We start from the raw sequence: 24591 nt of genomic DNA on the forward strand, positions 1-24591 counted from the left end.
GCCTGGTGTGGATCAGACTGTGCACTGTGCTCACCAGTACATGATCCCGTGCCTATTCTAGAGCTAGGTCCCACCGAGGTGTGTGTCTCTGCGCTGGCGGCGGGTGTGGGTGAGCCCTGTGACAGAACTTGTAGGAGGTTGCATTCTGGTTCCCTTTCGGATGTCCCTTCCAAACTAGCTTGGAGGCCCTGGGCCATTGATTCCATCGGCTCTTGGAGTGATGTGCCTGCGGAAGCAAGGTGAGATAATTAGTGCATGGCAGTGGTCTGTGGCATGGAACACATTACTCACAGCATGGTTGTCTGATGGATGTTGCACTGCTGGATCCTCACTTGGTAGAGCAGCGCCGACCTCACCATCAGCACAGGATCAGTCTCGATCATCGCCTTTCCCTCCTGTTGTGTGCCAGTTTGTCCTGCATGGATAGAAATGGGGGGAGTGTATCAGGACGCCTGCCGAGCCAGGTGATACATGTGCCTGGCCTGTGTGGGCGATGAGTGGTCCCATGGACGGGCTGAGGACAACACAAGTGTGTGTGAGAGCGAATGGTGATGTCCCTTGAACTGGCAGTGAGTGATGGCCCTGTGGATGTGTAATGGGTTTGTGAGTGTGAGTTGAGAGTGATGAAAAGCGTGACTTACCTTGGCAGACGGAGGAGATCATTCATCCTCTTGTAGCACTGGGAGGCTGTCCCATTCTGAAGGGTGTTTGTGCTGACCGCCACTGCCACTGCCTCCCAAGCTGGTTTGGTGACATTGCTGCCCATCCTGTGGCCACAGCAGAGGTACAGGACACCCCGTCGGGCCTCCACGGCATCCAGCAGTGGCTCGAGGGACCCGTCATTGAAGCAGGAGGCTGCAGTCTTTTTTCCTTTGCTGACCATGACCCCCGGGCAGCGGTGGTGAGCTGGTAGCGATGAGTGCTGTGCTGGCGGCTGCCTTTTAAACATGACAGCTGGCATGATGCAACAGCGGGGTGATGGCTGGAGGGAGAATGAGAGCCCGCCCGCCATGGGAACGGCGTGTTTCCCGGGATGCATAAATAATGAGGAGGGTTTGAGACAATATGGCGCAAAAACCTGCCATCGCCGTTGGCAGGTAGGACGCCATTTTACCCGCCCACTACTGCACTTGCTGCAAATCTGGGAAAATTCCGCCCAATATGTAGTCTAAACCCCGGGTCGACCAGGCCACTCTCACGGATACAGTGGAACTGAAACAGGCAATATCTGGAGACAGTGCTTGACCATGCTTTCAATGTCACTGTCAATGCCTGGCCACCAGACATAGCTTTGCGCAAGCATTTTCATCTTTGACATGCCTGGATATGCACTGTGAAGCTCTGTCAAGAGTGGTTCTCTACGTTGCAAAGGAACGACAACTCTTGATCCCCAGAACTAAATTCCATCTTGACAACCTAACTCAGTTTTTCAGGAATGGAATGGTCTCATCTTCAGATACAGGTGAATTTGACCAGTCTTGCAAAACAATATCACTGACTTTTGACAAAATTCGATGTCTGTTCATCCAACTTCTAATTTGCTTCACTCACACAGGTGAAGAGTCTAAGAAATTCAGTATTAGCACAGCTTCTTGTGGCAGTGGAGCATGCACAATGCTACTTGGTAACGGGAGATGACTGGGTGCTTCCACATTTGCAATATGTAAGCCAGGATGGCACATAAAAGTACACGGATACACAGATAATATCAAAGCACAATGTTGTATTCTTGCTGATACTATTGGCGGAAAGGCCTTATCCTCATTGAATAAACCCATTAATGATTTATGGTCCGACACAATGGTGAAATGTTGTCCATGAAGGTACTGGTGGAATTTCTTCACTCCAAATACTAACCGATAAACCTTCCTTTTCTAGTTGGGAATAACCCTTCTCAGTTGTGGAGAAGGTTCTCGAGACAATGGGCCTTTCTGATCCATCTTCTATTCTAGGTGATAACACAGCTCCTACACCATAAGGAGAAGCATCACAATTAATACCAATTTTTTCGATGGGTCATAGTGTACCAATAAACACAACGAATGCAACAGTTTCTGTACTTTCACAAAGGCTTCTTCTTGTTGTGAATTCCACGAACAACGGTGATTCTTTTTTAACAAGTGTAATGGTTCTAACACAGTTGATAAGTTAGGCAAGAAGTGGCTATAGTGGTTGATTGTACCCAAGAAGGACTTAAGCACGGTTACATTGGACAGTGAGGGTACATTCTTTATTGCCCGAACATTCTCTTCTACCGGATGCAAACCCATGGTATCCATCCCGTGACCCAGGTAAGTGACTTCTGGTGTTTGAAATGTACATTTTTCTTTCTTTAATCATACGCTGGCTTCCATGAATCTTCTTTTCACCTCCTCCAGGTTGGCCAAGTGTTTGGTCTCGGTTGAACCTATGATCAGAACATCATCTAGGTACACTACCACTTGGGGAAGCCCTTGCAAAAGACTCTCCATTGTCCTTTGGAAGATTGCACATGCAGACAATACTCCAAAGGGCAGGCGAGTATACTGATAAAGGCCCTTGTGTGTGTTGATAGTCACGTATCCTCTAGACATGCTATCCAGCTCTAATTATTGATAAGCTTGGCTCATATCCAATTTTGTATTAGACTTGCCTCCATCTAGCTTTGCATATAAGTCGTCTATCTTTGGAATGGGGTACTTATCTAGTTTGGCTACATTGGTTACGGTCAATTTATAGTCCCACAAATGCGCATGGTTTGGTCAGGATTAACCACTGGAACTATGGGTGCTGCCCATTTCGAGAATTGGACAGGTTGGATGATGCCCAGCTTTTCTAACCAGCACAGTTCTGCATCCACCTTCTCCTTCAACGCATAAAGCACAGATCTGGCCTTAAACAAACGTGCTGTCACCTGAGGATCCACATATATTTTTGCTTGCAAGTCTTTTAACTTTCCTAATTCATCCCAAAATACACTGTCATATTTCCTTAGCAGTTCAGGAACTCCTCCTGTTCTCAGGTGAAATATTTCAGCCAGTCAAGCTTGATTTTTTGGATCAGTCATGGCCCAGAAGACTAGGTCATTCTCCTGTTGCTATTATCACTGGAAACTGAGCTGTCTGTTGCCTACGAGACACTGGTACTTCGGTGATGCCCTTTATCTGTATAGATTCTCCAGTGTATGTCTTCAATTTAGCGGTTGTCCACTCCAGATTCAGTGGCAGGGTACCTTCCTTTAGGTATTTAAATGTGTGCACTCCCACCACTGTGGTTGAGGCTCCTGTATTTACCTCCATTATTAATATCTTCCCATTAACTTGGATTGTGACAGTGATAGGTTTGGTTTTTACAGCGGTGATGTTATACAGGGATTAGATGTCAGTATCGGCAGCTTCAGGTTCTGCTGTATTTTTCAATTCAATCATGTTGGTTTGCTGCTTTATGGGCTGTTTTGACTTTGCCTGCATTGCCTTACTACGTGACATTTCTTATGGCTGTAATGACATTCTGCCTCCTTGAATCTGCAGGTGTCTGGTCTGTGGTCACCCCCACATCTATATCAAATTAACCTTGGAGTCGCTGCTGAAGTGTTTCTACTAGGCCTTTTCATGTTTCTAAAAGTGGACATTGCCTCTCACTTTGCTGCTGTGTCTCTGGTTTCGTGCCACGCCCGGCAGTATATTCCCACCCCACATGAAGAACAGTGCCATGTTGTATGTGTTGCAAACCCTGCTAGTCTCTTGCAGCACTTTCCATGGCGAGTGATATTTCCAGGGTGCGCTTCAAATCAAAGTCGACCTCTGTGAGTAAATGGTGCTAAATGGCATCCTTGTGAACTCTGCAAACTAATCAGTCCCGCAGCATATCATTTAATGTGTCTCCAAAGTCAATGTTCTGTCAACTGCTTCAGTTTCGCTACATAGGTTGCGATGGACACTCCTGGGGCCCTAGCTCTGGAGCTAAACTTAAATCACTGCATTATCACAAATGACTTCAGCTGGAAATGCGTTTTCACAAGGTTCTTTAATTCATTAAAGGACTTAGAATTGGACTTGTTTGGAGCCATCAGGCTGCAGATAAGATTGTATGTCTTGCCACCACACACACTCAAAAGGATTGCTTTCTGCTTTTCCTCCACGGTAATTTTGTTCGCTGCGAAATAAAAACCAAGGCGCTCTACATACTGGCCCTAGTTTCCCATTGTCACGTGGGAAGGATCAATCTTGCCGAAGAGTGGCATGACTGGTGAGTAACCCTTCCCTTTTTTTTTAAAGATTTGATGTACTCATGTTAACAAGGCGAGGTGCAGCATTGGAGCTATTTCACCCTTAACGCCAAATGTAATGACTTGACGGACCAGTCAAGTTTCAACAAGAAACAGATAAGCTTTATCACAGAGAGCTTTTCAGATGCTACATGCTTGATCAGGACCCTCGTCAGGAAGCCCCGCCCCCCAGATTACCCATGCTGAAAGCTCATTGTTCAGAGCTTCCACGAACATCACGTGACCCTGACAGACAGCAGGAGAGGCTATATCGTCAGTTACTACAGTTAGCATACATTATTGGCTAAAGCTGATAAAATAAATTTTCATGCGGCATAAAAATATATATTTGATATAGTGTTATAGGTATTTTTGAATTTTGGTTACTATTATGATAGATTTCCAAAAGTTTATGTGTGCACAACCTTTTAAATTGTGTGCATTTCATTAAAAAACTGACAGTTTGTGAAAAATAAGGGCCTTACATATTAGTATATTGTAACATCTAGTAGAGGTGAAGAATAGATTTAGAGACTGGTTACAGCACAAAAGGAGCCCAATTGGTCCATCGAGCCCATGCGGGCTCTCTGCAAGAGCAATTTAACTAGTCTCACTCCTCTGGCCCTTTTCCCCCTGGTCTGTAAGTTTTTTCCCTTCAAGTTCTTATCCAATTCCCTTTGAAAGCCACAGCTGAATTTGCCTTCACCACCCTCTCAGGCAGGGCATTCCAGATTGTGAGCATTCACTGCATAAAAATGTTTTTCCTCATTTCACCTTTGGTTCTCTTGCCAATCACCTTAAATCTTTGTCCTCTAGTTCTCAAGCCTTCGGCCTATGGGAATAGTTTCTCTCTATCTGCTCTGTCATGACCCTCCATGATTTTGAACACTTTGATCAATTCTCCTCTCAACCTTATCTTCTTGAGAAGAACAGCCCTCGCTCCCCAATCTATCCATGAACTGAAGTTCGTCATCCCTGGAACGATTCTAGTGAATCATTTCTGTCCTGTCTCTAAGGCCTTCACATCCTTCCTAATGTGTAGTGCCTAAAATTGAACACACTGTTCCAGTTGTGGCCAAACCCATGTTTTATAAAGGCAGGGGACGTGGTGGCATAGTGGTATTGTCACTGGACTGGTAATCCAGAGACCCAAGGTAATGCCTTGGGGACCCAGGTTCAAATCCCACCACAGCAAATGGTGGCATTCAATAAATATCTGGAAGTAAAAGTCTAATGATAACCATGAAACCATTGTTGATTGTCATAAAAACTCATCTGGTTCACTAATGTCCTTTAGGGAAGGAAATCTGCTATCCTCACCTGGTCTGGCCTCCTGACTCCAGACCCACAGAAATGCAGTTGACTCTTAAAAATGCCCTCTGAACAAGGGCAATTAATGATGGATAATAACTGCTGGCCTAGCTAGTGATACCCATGAAAAAATAAATTACTTTATGCCTTTATTTATAAAACCCATGGCTTTTAAAATATCTTCCTGCCACCTTCAATATAAAAACATAAAGTACAGGAAAAACTCAGCCAGTCTGGCAGCATCTGTGGAGAGAGAAACAGAGTTAACATTTCAAGTCCAATGTGACCCTTCTTCAGAATTGTCATATTGCACTCGAAACATTTTGATAAGGTCCCGCATGGGAGACTTATAAAGAAGGTAAGAGCCCATGTGATCCAAGGCAATTTGGCAAATTGGATCCAGAATTGGCTGAGTGGTGAAGGTCGAGGGGTGTTTTTATGACTGGATGTCTGAGTCCATTGGGGTTCCATAGGGATCAGTGTTGGGTCCCTTGCTGTTTGTGGTACATATAAACGATTTAGACTTGAATGTAGGAGGGTTGATCAGTAAGCTCGCGGATGACACAAAAATTGGCGGGGTGGTAAATATTGAGGAGGATAGCTTTAGATTACAGGAGGATATAGGTGGGCTGGTCAGATGGGCTGATCAGTGGCAAATGGAATTTAATCTGGATAAGTGTGAGGTGATGCACTTGGGCAGGACAAACAAGGCACGGGAATAAACGATGAATGGTAGGACCCTGGGAAGCACCGAGGATCAGAGGGACCTTGGTGTTCATGTCCACTGGTCCCTTAAGGTAGCGGGACAGGTAGATAAAGTGGTTAAGAAGGCATATGGGATACTTGCCTTTATTAGCCGAGGCATAGAATATAAGAGCAGGGAGGTTATGCTGGAGCTGTATAAAACGTTGATTAGGCCACAGCTAGAGTATTGTGTACAGTTCTGGAATCCGCCTTATAGGAAGGATGTGATTGCACTGGAGAGAGTGCAGAGGGAATTTACCAGGATGTTGCCTGGGCTGGAGAGTTTTAGTTATGAGGAGAGACTGCCCCATAGACTGGGGTTATTTTCCTTGGAGCAGAGGAGATTGAGGGGGTACATGATTGAGGTGTATAAAATTATGAGGGGCATAGGTAGGGTAGGCAGAAAGGAACTTTTCCCCTTGGTGGAAATAACCAGCGGGTATAGAATTAAGGTAAGGGGCAGGAGGTTTAGAGGAGATGTGAAGAAGAATTTTTTCACCCAGAGGGTGGTGGGAATCTGGAACTCACTGCCTGAAAGGGTGGTAGAGGCAGAAACCCTCATAACATTTAAGAAATATTTGGATGTGTAGTTACGATGCCAAGGCATACAGGGCTATGGGCCTAGTCCTGGAAAATGGGATTAGAATAGTTAGGTACTTGTTTGACCGGCGCAGACTCGATGGGCTGAAGGGCCTTTTTCTGTGCTGTAGGCCTCTATGACTCTATGACTCCAAAGATGCTGCCAGACTGGCTGAGTTTTTGCAGCACTTTGATTTTATTTCAGATTTCCAGCACCTGCAGTATTCTCCTACCTTCAGTGATGTGTGCACATATACACGTGTCCCTTTGTTCCAGCACCCCTTTTAGAGTTGTACCTTTGTTTTATATTGCCTCTCTTCATTTTTCCTACCCAAATGTATCACTTATCTGCGTTAAATTTTATCTGCCATGTGTTTACCCATTCCGCCAATTTATGTATGTCCCCTTGAATTCCATCACTATCTTCATCACTGTTCACAATAATTCAAAGTTTTGTGTCATGTACAAATTTTAACATTTTGCCATGTACACCCAAGACTAAGCCATTAATATATATCAAAGAAAGCAGTTAGAACCATAGAACCATAGAAAAGTTACAGCACAGGAGGCCATTCGACCCATCTTGTCCATGCCAGCCCAAGGACACCCAGGTGCCCTTTCTAATCCCACCTTCCTGCACCCGGCCCATAGCCCTGCAGCTTACAGCACTTAAGGTGCAGTTCCAGGTGCTTTTTAAAAGAGCTTAGAGTTTCTGCCTCTACCACCAACTTGGGCAGTGAATTCCAGACACCCACTACCCTCTGTGTAAAAAAGTTCTTCCTCATGTCCCCCCTACACCTTCCGCCACTTATCTTGAATCTATGTACCCTGGTTCTAGAATTCTCCACCAAGGGAAACAATTTTATCCTGTCCACTCTATCTATTCCCCTCATAATTTTTTACACCTCAATCAAGTCACCTCTCAGCCTTCTTTGTTCTAAGGAAAATAACCCCAACTTATCCAATCTCTCCTCATAGCTACACTTTTCTAACCCTGGCAACATTCTTGTAAACCGCCTCTGCGCTCTCTCCAGAGCTATTACGTCCTTCCTGTAATGTGGTGACCAGAACTGCACACAATACTCCAGTTGTGGCCTCACCAGTGTTTTATACAATTCCAACATTATATCCTTACTTTTATATTCTATACCTCTGCCAATGAAGGAGAGCATTCCATATGCCTTCTTTACAACCTTCTCTACTTGAACTGCTGCCTTCAGGGACCTGTGTAGTTGTCCTAGTATCGACCTATGGAACCCCACTGTAGCTCCAGTCTGAAGAACAACAGTTCACCACTACTCCAACAAAAGCAAAGTATTGCTGATGCTGGAAATGTGAAATAAAAACAGAAATACTTTCATCAGAATGCTGTTTCTCTGTCCATAGATGCTGTCTGACCTGCAGAGTATTTCTAGCATTTTCATTTTTATTTCATTCACCACTGCTGTATGTTTCTTGTCACTTAACCAACTATCAATGCTGCCTTTTATTCCAAGGACTGCAACACTGCTGGCAAGTCTATTATGTGGCAATTTATCAAACGCCTTCTGGAAGTTTATATACACCACATCAACCATGTTACCCTCATCAACACTCATCAAAAAACTCAATCAAGTTGGTTAAACATGATTTGCCTGTAGCAATTTGGTGCTGGGTTTCCTTAATAAAGGGAGAAGAATTGTCAATTGCATCCATTCATAATGCAAAGGCATTCATGCTTTCTCTTATCACCATTTGCATACGAATCATAAACGCTGGGCAGAATATTACAGGGGCACAGACAGCTTGCCTCCACCCCCCTCCCCACCTACCCTCCCGTTCCCCCAGAAGCAAAATCGGCATGGATCTGTCCCGCTGCATGCCGGCCTGACCCACAACCATAAAGCAATGCGGGCAGCCTGTGGGACTTCCGCCACTCACCTCGAGAGCTGCTGGCCAGTTGGATTTGCCGGCAGTTCCATTAGACCCCGCAGCTCCAAAAACACATTAATGGGCGCTGCCAGGACTGCAATGGGGAAGCAGAAGAAAGCCCAACTGTCCGTGGAAACAGTTAAGTCAGGGGTCTTGGCCAAGGAGGGTTTGGTCAGGTTAGGGAGGGAGCCACTGGGGGTGGGGGTGGGGGTGGGTGTGATGGGTTTAAGGCAGTAGGTGGATAAGAAGAAAGGGAAGGTTCTATCTTGGGGTAGGGTACCCCCTCCTTCCTCCCCGCCCTTTGAAGAATTTGTTTTAAAAAATCAAGCTGCGCAGTTTTGCCCCTCTTCCCACGCCATACATTTGTGGCGTGGGTAGTATATTATTAGGGTCTATTGGCTCGGTTACAAGCCTAATTGATCCTTAAATATTTATTTAAATATGGTGAGCAGGCTCCCAATTTCAGCGCCCACCCATGCCCCCATTATAGGAGTGAACTCGGGGGTGGGCGGGAAGGTGGTGGGGATGGGCACCCACTCTATTTTTTAAATACCTCCCCCTGCCAGGCAGGGGCATGTAAAATGCATCCCACATTCTTTTTGAGCCCATGTATAATTTCACGATTCTTTGTTGGAAAAAATCTTTTTGAATGCATTTAGAGCAGCAAGCAAAGCAATTGGTTATTAAAATTGAGGACAGAGTGAGATCAGCTGAGATAGTTCTTGGAGTCAAATGAGTCATTGTTGCTCACATGCAGCCAAGTGATATGCATGGAGAAAGACCTCTTGTATGTTTTATTGGAGAGTAATTGTTACCCTTTCAGAAATGTCTGCACTTTGAAGAGAGAACTGGAAAGGTGGATGGCAGGGTTGTTATTGTGATAAATAGAGAAGAACAGAAGAAAGATTTCACAGTGAAAGCAAGAAATTAGAGGAAAAGTTGCTAGAAAATTGGGGTGAAATGAAGAGACCATTCTAAGTAACCAGTTGTTGAGAAGCAATAACAACAGTAAAATTAAGTTAAAAATATTGCTTTATAAATTTGAATCAATTGTAATAGGAGCAATTAAACTATTGTCACCTTTCATTATTGTGTTCAACATAGAGAAGAACCTAACAGAAAAAAACAAATGTTTCCTCCTGAATCTGTGCCTGCAAAAAGTTCTACTTTGTTGCAGGGTATGAAAGCTATAATTGTGTTGCACAATCATTGTATTAAAACAGAATGCAAGTATCAATATGACAGTTACCTTAAAATCTAATATACAAGATTATTTCTGATTTATTTTGTTACATCAGTTGATTATTCATAGCATTGCACATAGATAGTTAAGACCAAGTGTTGTTTTCAGACCAAGCAGAGTTAGAGGGTAGAGGGAAGGGGAGGAAGTGAGAGGCCAATTCAGGATGTTAGGAGGGGGAGAGAAGGGTGCTAGTGTAAAGAAGGTATCTCAGCAGAGGTGGAAGAGGGTGGAATGGAAAAGTATCTCAGTGGGAGGTATACCCTGAGTATCCAAACATAAAGGCCTCTATATTGTATCAGAGGCGTGCACAATGAAGGCGTCATGTTCAATTGTTTGCTGTTTAATCGTGTGTGCCTGTTCATTTTCTCTGGCTAGTGTGCTGTTAGTCAAGCCTGTAGGTGGTTTGAGAAACAAAAACTAAGCTAGAAGCTTGACGTAGCATACATTTTAAAAGCATTTGTAAAAACGTCCCATTCACAAATAGAACCTGGTGTGCCATCTCTGCATATCTCTGAGGCGCAAAACTCAGTATTTGGCAACGAAGATGGAGAATATTTTAAACGTACTGGCCCCAGCACCTTTCCTTTCTTTGCTGGGAGATGTACCTCTGCTATGGGATCAATAGATTTCAGGGTTCAAGACGTAGTTGCTAGTGATAAGTACGGATGGACTGCAGGTAGCAGCCATCCACAAGAAGGCGATGCTCATCCATTGCCTCAGGGCAGAAGGCCAGTGAGTATTCAAGCAGCTCATTGCCTCACCTACTCCCCATGGCCCCTCACACTCTCCATGCCAACCCCAGCAACTCTTCAGGTCATCAAAGAAGAAGACTTCATTGGTTCAACATGTAGAGGAATCTATTCCCAAGAGTGAAATATGGCATACACATAGCATCACAGATGGTAAAGCACCAGATCATTTTAAGAATTGCACAGTAGAAATCGTGGGTAGGTAGCTTGAATCAGGAAATTTCCTGACTCGGCAGATCAGCCTCAGTTTAAAAGGTCACGGATCCCTTGATTTTCACTTTGGGGAGGTGGGTGCAGAAGGAAGCCAGCCTGCCAACCCCAGAAGCAGATCCTAAGCAGTCAAGGGGGTGGACCAATGCAGGGGCGGGCTGGTTCAAAGGCCCGCTTAGGTTCTCTGGGACTTTGTTCCAGTTTTAATACAAGCAGTTAGACCTTCTAGCCCTCACTCCTCACAATCCCTCATTCTCTCACCTTCTCCCTATGGTCCCTGACACTCTCCATGCCAACACATGCCCCCCCCCCCGCCTCCACCCAGCAACTCTCCATGGCCCCCTCTTTCTCTCCATATCAATCCCATGCCAACTCATGCCACTTCCATGCCCAATCACCCAGCATGAACTATGTACATAATCAATGAGCCATATAATAACAATGGCAAGTGTGGAACTGCTGAGAAAAATTATTTAGAAATGTTCTTTAAAAAAACTGCTGTTCCTACAACCCTATAAAAGTGTCAATCAGACAGACCATTAAATTACCAATAACAGAAGCTTCAAACACTTCACACCTCTTAATCTTGTCCAAATAAACATTGAGACATTGATAAAAGAGGTCACAGAAAAACAACTTATTATAACCACTTAAAGGTGCGAAGCAAAGTCAACAATTCAAATCACTTGTCAAAATCACTTGTCCCTGCTGTTCATGCTGCCCTCATGAATGCTTGGCTGAAGACCCAGACTAATAAAAGCATCATTCCTTGATAATGGATCCACTTCAAAGGCTACTGTGCGAAGATGCATAATTGGAATGGACAATCACATAGCAAACAATGTTTGACATGTTAGAGGTGAAGGTAGCATCTCTGCCAGTCCTCGTGCATTTCAATCCAAGTGCATAAAAGTATGTCATGTATCAAGAAATGCATTTGGAGCTGTAATCTTAAAGTACATTGAAGGAAGCAAACAACCAATTTCCTATGCATCATGTCCATTGTCGGAAACAGAATGCAAATACTCTACTGGAGAGCGGGAAGCACTAGCCTGCATCTATGCTTCTGAACATTGACACATGTATCTCTGGTAGCAAGTTCACTCTCAGCACTGATCACCAAGCACTGACTACATTATTAGCCATGTCAGGATCTAGTCACCGAGCTCTATGCATCTATAGATGATCAGATCTTCTTCAGCAGTAGAACTTTGAATACCTTGCAGGTAGCTGATGTGCTTAACCGTATGGGAAAGGGAGTAATATATTGGCTTGGATTGAGGATTGGTTAACTGACAGAAAACAGAGGGTCAGAATGAATTGGTCGTTTTCAGGTTCGCAGGCTGTGACTAGTGAGGTACCACAAGGATCAGTACTTGGGCCCCAGTAGTTCACAATCTATATCAATGAGTTGGATACGGGGACCAAATGTAATATTTCCAAGTTTCCAGATGACACAAAACTAGGTGGGAATATGTGTTGAGAGGATGATACAAAAGTGTTTTTGTACCTCCCTCCATTAAGACAGATACAAAGTAATTATTCAGCTCTTCTGCCATTTCCCTATTTTCCATTATAAATTCTCCTGTCTCTGCCTGTAATGGACCCATATTTGTCTTTGCAAATCTTTTCCTTTTTACATATCTATGTTCTTATGGTTTGGACAGGCTTAGTGAGTGGGCAAGAACATGGCAGATGGAATACAATGTGGTTAAGTATGAGGTAGGAGGAACGGAGGTGCAGAGTATTTCTTAAATGGTGAGAGATTGGGAATTGTTGACATCCAAAGAGACCTGGGTGTCCTTGTTCATAAGTCACTGAAAGCTAACATGCAGGTGCAGCAAGCAATTATGAAGGCAAATCGCAAGAGTATTTGAGTACAGGAGTAAATATGTCTTGCTTTAATTGTATAAAAATTTGGATAGACCACACCTGAGTATTGTGTACAGTTTTGGTCCCCTATGGCCTTCTTCTGCTCCTATGTTCCTGTGTGCTATGTTCCTATCCATACGGAAATTTGTTTCAGGTACATTGCTTGTTCGTTTAAAAAAACATATATATATGAATAATGAAAATAAAAGAAAGAAAATTACACTATCACAAAGATCTAACTTTAATGAATGTGTATTAAAAACTATTCCAATGCATTCAAATAATCAGTGTTTCTACCCTTGCCACAGTACCAAAATGACGCTTACCAAAGTAACAAATTACATCCTATATAACTGTGATCATAGTAAACTATCCTTTTCCATTCTTTTGATGTGGTTGACCTCACATCATGCTCCTCCAATGTCATTCTCCTGTCATCCATTTGGGTGGGACTGCATTCACCAGCTTCCATTCTTATCTATCTAGCCATAGCCAATCGACTGCAATGACTTCAATATCCATCATTAAGAGCGGCTCAGTAGCACCACAGGTGACCACACTAGCTGAGACCTGAAGGATTGGGATGTTGTGGGGATCCATAAACTTTTCTGTGTCCAATATACTCAGTTTCTTGATATCGTGTGGAGTAAATCAATTGAAGACTGGAATTTGTGATGATTGAGCGCCTCCAGAGGAGGCAAGAGATGGATCATCCACTCATCACTTCTGGTTGAGGATGGTTTCAAATGCACGTCCTTGAGTATCCGTTCACGTGTATGAGTCCGCTATAATTGAGGTTGCATGTATTCATATATCCTTCTTCTCTCAATAAGTGCTTAACTGTCCACCACCAATCATGGTTGAATGTTGTGAGGCTGCAGAATTTCAACTGATCAATTGTGAGATTTCTTAGCTCCGTTTAAAACATGCTGCGTTCACTGTTTAGCCTGTGTTGTAGCTTCACCAGATTGGCATTGCATTTTCAGATACACCTGCTACTGCTCTCAACATGCTCTTCTACATTCTTAATTGAACCAGGTATATGTATTGTATGTATGTGCAAAAATGTGCAGTGGGTAAAATATAGGAAATTAATATGCATAGCATGTCAAAACATGAAAACCTCAAAATCAGCCTGAAAGAATGGGATCTGGGATAATGGTGATGAGGGATTTGCTGGGCCATGAGGTTACAGGTTGTAGTGGTATGCAATTCAACCTCTGTTGACCCACAGTGTCTCACGCATACTCAATTTTAAATTGCTAAATCTGTTCTTAATCTATCCTACTTATGACAGTGGCATTGCCACACAACAGATTGAAGGGTGTTCTTAATGTGAAGACAGAGCTTGGCTTCCACAAAGACTGTGCAGTGGTCACTCCTACCAATTTTCTCATGGACACATGCATCTTCAACAGGTAGATTGATGAGGACAGTCATGAAAGTTCTTCCCTTATTTTGGTTCTCTCATCAGCTGCTGCAAGCTCAGTCTGGCAGCTGCGTTCTTCAGGACCCAGCCTGATGAGGCTCTCGTTGTATTTTCACCCATCACCACATTCTCCTCTTTTTGGTTGACCCTTTCTGCTCTTTGCCCTCAGCAAAGTGAAACATTCAGGCCAATCCAGGAATATCTTCACAGCTACGGCAATTCTATTCTTAATTTAATGTTGCACTACAGGGATTTTCTTGGATCCCTCTGACCAACCAAATAAATATAAGTTATATTTTTAATCACACATTGTCCATTGAACTTGCAAGTGTCTTCCACAACAATTAAGCTGCAATATAGATTTGTTGTATTATGTAGTAAATTGTGCAGTAAAATGCTAAATTATCTTTCTGCATTAACGTTTATCTTCTTGAATTTAAGCAGCATTATGATAAGTCAAGTCTGGGAAGCAGCAGTGGAACAGCCAGTCTGAAGAGTGAGTCATCGGAAACAAGTGATAACCCATTAGATGACACACATGCACTGCTTGTTAAAGATAGGGATGAGAGACTGAATGATGCAGTATTTCTTGAGAACATTAATTCTGCAGAAAACACAGAAAAAGGTATAATCGAGGTTCTTAACAACATTAAATAGGTAAACATGATGTACTGCAATAAATGGTTAATCCATCTAAAATGTTACTTTATCCAGAACTAATAATACAAATAATTTGGTTACAATATATTTTATGTTGTAAATTATTTTTTGACATTTTGAAAATGTGAATTGTCAAATAATATTTCAGAAATTTTGTACACAATTAGAATATAATCATTTACAAGGACTGTATATTAGTATTTTCATAGTATTCTTAAGGATATCAGTTATTTTAATTATCATACTTGATTATGTAAAATGGTTATTCTCAGAATAAGGGGTAGACCATTTAAGAACGAGATGAAGAGGAATTTCTTCACTCAGAGGTGGTGAATCTTAGAATTCCATACCCCAGAGGGCTGCGGAAGCTCAATCATTGAGCATGTTCAAGAAAGAAATCGATAGATTTCTGGATGCTATTGACATCGAGGAGTATGGGGATAGCATGGGAAAGTGGCGTTGAAGTAGATGATCAGCCGTGATATAATTGAATGGCGGAGCAGGCTCAAGGGGCCAAGTGGCCTACTCCTGCTCCTATGTTCCTATGTTATCTACCTATAGAAAACCAGTGAAATTGTAAATTGCTAATACTGTTCTCATATGTCCTCAGTTTAAAATGTGTTAGTTTTTCTTTCTGTTATACTGCAGATGTATGTTCAGAAGTGGATAATGAATTGAACATCTCAGATCACTCTGGCAGATCCAGTCCTAGCCCCATAAAGGATTCTACCCTGAGTAAGTGTAATGGATTATATAAAAAAAACACAACTATCTACACCAGTTTGTTATTATTTTAAAGTGCTTCAGCACATCTGTCAATCTGTAAAATGAATGGATTCTGGAATTTATATATTTTTTGTGAAATTGCAATGTGTATTTAAATCAACTGTAAGGAGTAATTTTACAAATTCTACTTTTGGTTCAAAGGCTCTCCTGCTGGAAATATATTTCTGGACTAGTTGTGTGTTATGGAGGTCTACATTTTTTTTATTCATTAGGGATGTTGGCATCACTGGCTAGGCCAGCATTTATTGTCCATCCCTAATTGCCCTTGAGAAGGTGGCGGTGAGCTGTCTTGAACCACTTCAGACCATGTAGTGTAGGTACACCCACAGTGCTGTTAGGGAAGGAGTTCTAAGATATTGACCCAGTGACAGTGAAGAAACAATGATATATTTCCAAGTCAGGATGGTGTGTTGCTTGGAGGGCAACTTCCAGGTGGTTCCCATGCATCTCTGTCCTTGACCTTCTGGATGGTAGCAGTTATGGGTTTGGAAGGTGCTGTCTAAGGAGCCTTGGTAACTTCCTGCAGTGCATCTTGTAGACAGTACACACTGCCGCTACTGTGCATCAGTGGTGGAGGGAGTGAATGTTTCTGGATGGGACAACAATCAAACAGCCTGCTTTGTCATGGATGGCGTCAATCTTCTTGAGTGTTGTTGGAACTGCACTCATCCAGGCAAGTGGAGAGTATTCCATCACACTCCTGACTTGTGCCTTGTAGAGGCGGACAGGCTTTGGGGAGTCAGGAACTGCAGGATTCCTAGCCCCTCTCCTGTTCTTGTAGCCACAGTATTTATATGGCTAGTCCAGTTCAGTTTCTGGCCAATGGTAACCCCAGGATGTTGGTAGTGGGGGATTCAGTGATGGTTAGTTTTCTCTTGTTGGAGATGGCCATTGCCTGGCACTCGTGGAGCACAAATGTTACTTGCCACTTGTCAGCCCAAGCCTGGATGTTGTCCAAGTCTTGTGGGATTTGGACCTGGACTAGGTCAGTATCTGAGGAATTGTGAATGGTGCTGAACATTGTGCAATGATGAGCAAACATCCCCACTTCTGACCTCATGATGGAAGGAAGGTCATTGATGAAGTAGCTGAAGATGGTTGAGCCCAGGACACTACCCTGTGGAACTCCTGCAATGATGTCCTGGAACTGAGATGATTGACCTAATTGGAGGTTTCTTTCTACATTTTGTGTCACTGGCTGCTTCGTGTGTAGCCCATATGGTGTTAATGGTGTTATTAAATTGTAGTGATGCATCCAGGTACAATCCCGTGTGTGTACCTAAAGACTTTAAATGCTATCATGATGTCAGTGACCCAAACAAGCTAATGCAATGCCAGGATACCAAATTTGATGAATGAATGTGCACACAGCATCATCATTAATCACTCCTGAAACAATAAACATTATGAAGCAAGATGGATCCTTCTGGGACAAATTAAACTGCCACTCAATGAGTTGCAGATGACGATGGTAGGTTTTGCAGACTGACTCAGGATAAATGCATTGTAAGTGCTACCAGATTAGCTAAAGCAGAATTTGTGAAAGCACAGAGAGTTGGAGCAGTTTGGAGTTTTTGTTGACCAGAGGTATGGAAGTATTTGCAATACCATTTGATCTGCAACATGAGGACGACATCCAGAGGAGGAGGCAGTAAGGGGGAAGTTCTGCAAGCAGGAAGGAGGGTCCTCCATAAACGGCCCTACCCACAAAGAGTGTTCTGGGAGCATAACTCCTCCTGTGCTGCTGCTATGTCCTGGGAGCAACACTAGGCATTAACCTCCCTTGCCATCTGCTCCCTTTTTCTTCTGAGGCTGTTTCCAGAAGGCCTCCTGCCCACTGATGGAAACATGGTCCCCACCTACCTGTCCAGTGCCTCCAGTCAGCAGTAATGAAGCGCAGAGCCCTTTTCCTGGCTTGATGCACCATCTTTGACCCTGAATGTTCCAAAGTGATTGTCTAGAAGCCTGCAGTGCATTGCTGCAGCTTCCCTTTCATAGGGACTGCGCTTTCAAAGGGGGAGGACTGTCTTAAGCATGGGTTAGTTCAGAATGCAACTTGGCCCTTTGGAGTCAACAATGACCACCAGCAATGCAGAGACTAGCTCAGTGCGGAAGCTGCTTGGGCTATGCTACAAGTCTGGAAGTGGAATGAGTGCAACAATTTTATGTATTGCCCATCTCTATTGGAACAGGTTGCAACTTGCAACCTCTGCACTCAAAATACATGCCTATCCAATTTCTTAACCATTGATTGGTGTTACGACCAGGATGGGAGGAGTGCGTGTTTGATCCAGCCCCACTACTCCGCAGGCCGTACCATTAATTTAAAAGTTTAATGTTCTCATCAGAATAGCCAATCGTCTATTCCCTTACTGATGACAGAATTTAAGAGTCTTCAACCAGGCTTCTTTCAATAAACTCAGAATGACTCTATTATAAAATGAAGTTTCTTTTTAACAAGTTGCAAGTACAGATTAACACACAATTGTAATCAGAAGTATAACTGTCTATCTTTTCCTAAAGAATTCCCAGACAGACAAACAAAGGACAAAACAGATAGAGTCTCTCTGCAAAGATGAGCTTTAGAGGATGAGTATTATAAAATAAAGGATAAAGTCTGCAGGGTCTTGATACTGTTGACCTAGAATTCCCTCATATGAAGATGGGCTGCTGGTCCTGGTGGACATCTGGAAGTTCTCACCAACTGGTCTCAGCTTTGCAGGTCCAAATGCAGACTATTTACACTCAGATGAGGGTTCTCTGGCTACAGGTTGATAGCCACACACAATTTTAGGCAAGGTAGAGAGAGGGAGCCAGTTAGGGTAGCCTTCCTTCCTCAGCTTGTTCCCCAACAAGACTCCCCTCAAAACCAGCAGGTTCAAAGCAAGTTTTTTCTTCTCCCTCTGCCATGTGATTTCCAGCAAGTTACCAGCCTTTTCCTTCAGCAAGTAAAACTCTGCACCAGGAGTTTGTAAAACTACCCCTGTAAAGTTGAATGTAGGTAAAGAATAATTCATTTTAGACAGCCTTTTCCAGGTTAGTGAAACACACTAATTTGAAAAATACCATTTCCAGATCACACTACCAAATCTATTGTCACTATATTCTATGCAGTTACAGATTGAAAAAAATATTTCCATGCACGATTTAGAGTAATTTCAGTCATCTTGAAATTGGAACAAAATGTTTTTGTAAATGCCTGTAAACTTCCACCTTCATCAACTTCAGTTTAAATTAATTGGCAGTACAAGGAATTCACCTGAGACTGGCTAGTTGTGTCCAGTATCAGAAACTGCTGTTGGTCATTGACCTGTATGACCCAGACTGCAAAGGTGGACATTTCGACCAAAAGCATCTGTTACTGTCTGTAAAAATAAGAGATGCTGGCTGCAAGATTTGAGAGAGGAAAGCTGGTTTGTGCTCCACAGAAGTCAGAGCTTCCACTGCACCAGCCAACCATTGGGTGACATCTGCTTGTGCTGCAATAGAAACTGCGACATCTGCATCAGTTGTTTCTTCATGGCTGAATGCTCTAGAGTGCTAATGGAGTTGGCCTCAAATTCCATGCTGGAAAGGGTAAGCTCCAAGTTCTTCACAAAGCCCATGCCAAATTGGTGCCTGATTCCTCCATGATCTTTGACAGTGCCACAGACATTCTGGAATGCTACCCAATGCTCCATGTATTTCAATGTTGATACCCATCATCCTTTTTCTGTAGACCACCCAATCAAATTACTCATCTGAGTCTTCTGCAGCAGAACTCCTGTGTGGCCTCAATGTATAGCAAGCTGGCACTTGAGCAACTCTTGTTTCCTACCTGGGCTTCAAGCCGCTCGTGCCCAATGACTCATCACTTGTACATCCCGCCTGTAGATTACCCTCTAAAGTATAAGTAGTACCAGTATCTGAGCTGATGGCTGCAAGTGTGATAATGAATGACAGTGTTTCTTCATCATCACCATCTTCCTGCCCTTCCACTTCTTTTCCACTGCCTGGCAGTGGAAAAGAAGCATGTGGATAGCAGTTCTTGGGTATCTAAAAGACACAAGGGTAGGTTTGTGGTAAGGGGAGGGATGGAAAACAAAAAGTACATACACACACCAAGTGCAGTTTCTAAATCAGAAGAGATTATGGGATGAAGTGGAAGCAGGATGCGAGAACTCCATCACCTTCAGTGGTTTCAATGCTGCCATTGGCCACAGCCTTAAATCATGGTCACTCCAATGATGGCGAGCATCGTCTCCTCCCTGGGGTTTAAGGACATACAACCCGTGCCTGTCCTCTGACCATTAGGTGCTTCCATTTCTGGTTGTGCGTCACCTCATCCTGCAAGAGAGATTGAAGTGTGTCAGTGAATGCAGTGCAATGTGTTTACATGATGTGGCTGACATCGTTGAATAGCTGGTAGAGTGTGCAAGATGTGAGATGTGAGTACTTAGCTTGCAGCAGAGCTAAGTGAGAGTGTGAGGCGAGGCATGTGAATGTTGTGTTGAGTTATGACTGGTAGTGATTGTTGATAGTTGAGTGATGGGAGAGTGATGCATTCAGCAGTGCCTGAGTCTAGTGTGGCAGTTGTGGAATATGCATTTGAAGAGGCGCTCCCTGACCTTGGCTACTCACGTGAGGCCATTGAACTTCTTGTGACACTGCATCCAACTCCTCAGGGCTATACTCCTGACATTGATGGCCATAATCATCTGCTCTCACTGCTTCCTGAAAGTTTGTTTGGAAGGCCTTCTGGGCCCATGCAGATGGGTCACATCACTCCTCCTCTGCACTTCTTCAACCAAGGCCTCCAGTGCTGTGTCAGAAAATCTTGGAGCCCACTCTCATCCAGAATTCTTCTTGCTCATGGTTGTTTGCATAAACAATTCCAGCATTTGCTACAGCCAGAATGCATCTCCCCTTTAAGCGGTGTTAACGTCTCACAATTTTACTCTCCTGCCGTGTTTTGGGTGGGCGAGCTGACCACGGATTTTTCAGTTGGGGTGTGAGGAATGCACCACCCCTCTCACCCCGAAAATTCACCTTATTGGTTCAAATCCAACAATGGCAGCTGGGGAATTTAAATCAATTAATTAAATAAATCTAGATTGGTATCAGTAATGATGGCCATTAAACTCCCAGATTGTCATAAAACCCCATCTGGTTCATTGATGCCTTTTATGGAAGGGAATTTATTGTCCTTACTTGGTTTGGCCGAAATATGACTTTAAACCAATAGTAATGTGGTTGATTCTGCCTTCTGATGGCCTAGCGAGGCATTCAGTTGTATTGAACCGCTATGAAAATTAATCAGAATAAAAGGAGAAGGATGACCCAGCATTGACCTAAGCACCTGGAAGAAACATTTGAGTGTAGTAAAGGTGTAGAATGTATTCTGAATAGGGGACTCCCATGTCCACCACCAAGACTGGCTTGGAAGGTCCACTACTGACCGAACTAGCTGAGTCCTGAAGGACATAACTGCCATGCTGGCCTGTGACAGGCAGTGAGAGAACAAACATGAGGGAAACACTTACTTGACCTCACCCTCACCAAACACCTGTCATAGATACATCTGTCCATGACAATATTGATAGGAATGACCACCAAACAGGCATGGAGACCAGGTGCCATCTTCATACTGAGGACCTACTCCATCATATTGTGTGACACTACCACTGTGTTAAATCGGATCAATTCAGAACAGAGCTAGCAGCTCAAAACTGCATCTGTAAGTGCTGTAGACCATCAGCAGCAACAGAATTGTATTCAACCACAATCTGCAACCCAATGGCCTGGCATATCCCTCAATCTACCATTAACATTGAGCCATAGGACCAACCCTGGTTTAATAAAGAGTATAGAAAAACATGCTAGGAGCAGCACCAGGCATATCTAAAAGTGAGGTGCCAACCTGATGAAGCTACAACACAAGACAACATCAACAGTGTTAACCACATGCTGTTGATAAGCTAAGCGATCCCACGACCAACAGATCTGATCACAGCTCTGCAACCCTGCCACATCAAACCATGAATAGTAGTGGACAAGTAAACAACTAATGGGAGGAGGAGGCTCCATTAACATTCCCTCCCTCAGTGGTGGCAGAACCCAGTACACGAATGCTAGCCAACAGGGCTGATGTGTTTGTAACCATCTTCAACCATAAGTGCCGAGTGAATGTTCCATCGTGGCCTCCTCTTGAGGTCCCCAGCATCACAGGAGCAGTCTTCAGCCAATTCGATTCAGTCCATGTGATGTCAAGAAATTGCTGAGTGCACTGGATACAGGAAAGGCAATGGGATCTACAACAACTGGGCTGCAATGCTGTAGATTTATGCTCCAGAACTAGCTGCACTTCTAGCTAAGCTGTTCCAGTACAGCTACAACTCTACGATCTACCCATCAAAGTGAAAAATTGCCCAGGAATGCCCTGTCCACAGAAAGCAGAATGTTTCCTCTTCTGGGGAACAGTATAACAGAGGTCATAAATATAAGAGAGTCACCAAGAAATCCAATAGGGAATTCAGAAAATAATTCTTTACCCATAGAGTGGTAAGAAAGTGGAACTCGCTACTGCTGGGAGTATTGAAGCAAGTAGTACAGGTGCATTTAAGGGGAACCTGAACAAGCATTCGAGGCAGAAAGGAATAGCTGTTTACCCATATTCCTGCCTACTTCCAATATCCTTTCACCACCTTGTTAATCAAGAATCTATCTAGCTCTGTCTTAAAAGTAGATTTAGATAAGAAAAAGTGGAAGGCGGCTCAAGAGGAACATAAACACCAGTATGGACTGGTTGGGCCAAATGCCCTGTTTCTGTGCCTATGTAATTCTGTGCAAAATCCAGCAGGTCAGTTATTGCCCCACCAGCCTACTCTAAATGATGGAAGGTGTCTTTGACAGTGGTACTTACTCAGCAATAATTTGCTCATTGTTGCTGTTGAAGCTCTGCCAGGATCACAACTCCAGACCTCACTACAGCCTTGGTCCAAACATTAAAAGAGCTGAATCCAGAGTTGAGTTATGGGTGACTGCTTTTGACATCAAGGCAGCATTTGAACGAGTGTGGCATCAAGGAGCCCTACAAAAGTTGCAGTCAGTGGGAATCAGGGGAAAACTTTTCCACTGCTTGGAGTCATTTAGCATGTAGTACAATGGAAAATGATTGTTGTTGTTGAGGCCAATCATCTCAGCCCAAGAACATTACATCAGAAGTCCCTCAGGGTGGTGACCTAGACCCAACTATCTGCTTCATCAATGACCATCACTCCTCCAACATCAGATCAAAAGTGAGGATGTTCACAGATGATTGCAGAGTGTTCAATTCCATTCACAGCTCCTTAAATAATAAAGCATTCATGCCTGCAAACAGCAAGACCTGGCCAACATTCAAGCTTGGGCTGATAAATGGCAAATAACATTCACACCACGCAAGTGCCAGGCAATTAATATTCAACAAAATAACTATCCCGGGCTATATCAGACTTACCTGACACCTGCTTTTCGACTGCTTTCCTGCCTGACAGTCAACCAGATTGTCAATCAGGTGGGTGACCTACTAAAATAATAAAAAAGACATCTTGCTGTTAATTTCTGGGAGATCTGGAAAACCCTTGCCACCCCATCTCCCATTGTTCTTTTGAAAGCCCCAAATAAACATACAAACTAGGAGTAGTAGACCACTCAGCCCCTCGAGCCTGCTCTGCCATTCATTAAGATCATAGCTGATCTGAATGTAACCTCAATCTCACATTCCTGCCTACCTCTGATAACCTTTCACCACCTTGTTAATCAATAATCTATCTAGCTCTGTCTTAAAAATATTCAGGACCACCTTTTCACCTTTTGAGGAAGAAAGTTCCAAAGACTCTCAACCCCCTGAGGGAAATAATTTCTCATCATGTCTTAAATGAGCAACCCCTTACTTTTAAACAGTGACCCCTAGTTCTAGATTCTCCTGCAAGAGGAAATATCTTCTCCACATCCACCCTATCAAGACCCCTCAGGATCTTAAAAGTTTCAATTAAGTCACCTCTTACTCTTCTAAATTCCAGTGGATACAAGCCTAACCTGTCCAGCCTTTCTTCATGAGACAACCCACCCATTCCTGGTATCAGTCTAGTAAAGGCTTAAATGCTTTCCTGATTGCTTTCCAGTACTCCTAATTGTGCTGAACCAGATTGTATTAAACATTGGTGTCCCGTTGAACCTTATTTTGAGCTTCAAACCCTTTAACCTAAAATGCTAACCTCCATTTGGCAGCATTACCGGAATCTATCTCCATGCTTTTACCATCTCCAAGCCCAATTTCCCCAAAGCTTCCCTCACTTACTCCCTAAGACAAATTCCAAATCATCCGAACAGCCATTACCACATCTTGTTCTGCACCAAATCTTTTTTAAAAATATATTCATTCATGGGATGTGGGCGTCACTGGCTGGCCAGCATTTATCACCGATCCCTAATTGCCCTTGTTCAGAGGCCATTTAAGAGTCACTGGAGTCACATGTAGGCCAGACCAAGTAAGGACAGCAGATTTCCTCGACCAATCGACAATGGTTTTATGGTCATTATCAGATTTTTAATCCCAGAATTTTATTGAATTCAAATTCCACCATCTGCTGTAGTAGGATCGAACCAGAGCATTACCCTTGGTCTCTGAATTACTAGTCCAGCAGCAATACCACTACACCATCGCCTCCCCACCACTGTTCATCCACTGCCATGATTGAATTCTTCATTGAGGCTTAAGGAACCTAAGTCCTCATTTACGAATCATATTATAGCTATGCCCTCCATACATACATCACAGTCCCTGACTTTTGCAACATTGAATCTGGTCCCTGGTGCACTGTCTTTTCTT

General features: G+C 43.4%; 1 protein-coding gene across 1 annotated transcript in view; it reads left to right on the top strand.

Moving 5' to 3' along the window:
- The window catches only part of nek10 (NIMA-related kinase 10), a 348724-nt gene that overhangs the window by 200800 nt on the left and 123333 nt on the right, over window positions 1-24591 (top strand). Inside the window, exons 24-25 of the mRNA XM_078535698.1 lie at window positions 14736-14919; window positions 15603-15689. Of these exons, the coding sequence (XP_078391824.1) occupies window positions 14736-14919; window positions 15603-15689 (271 nt within the window). The remainder of the gene's footprint in view (window positions 1-14735; window positions 14920-15602; window positions 15690-24591) is intronic.

The sequence above is a fragment of the Cetorhinus maximus genome, chromosome 3, assembly GCF_964194155.1.
Source record: "Cetorhinus maximus chromosome 3, sCetMax3.hap1.1, whole genome shotgun sequence".
In the NCBI taxonomy this organism is placed as follows: Eukaryota; Metazoa; Chordata; class Chondrichthyes; order Lamniformes; family Cetorhinidae; genus Cetorhinus; species Cetorhinus maximus.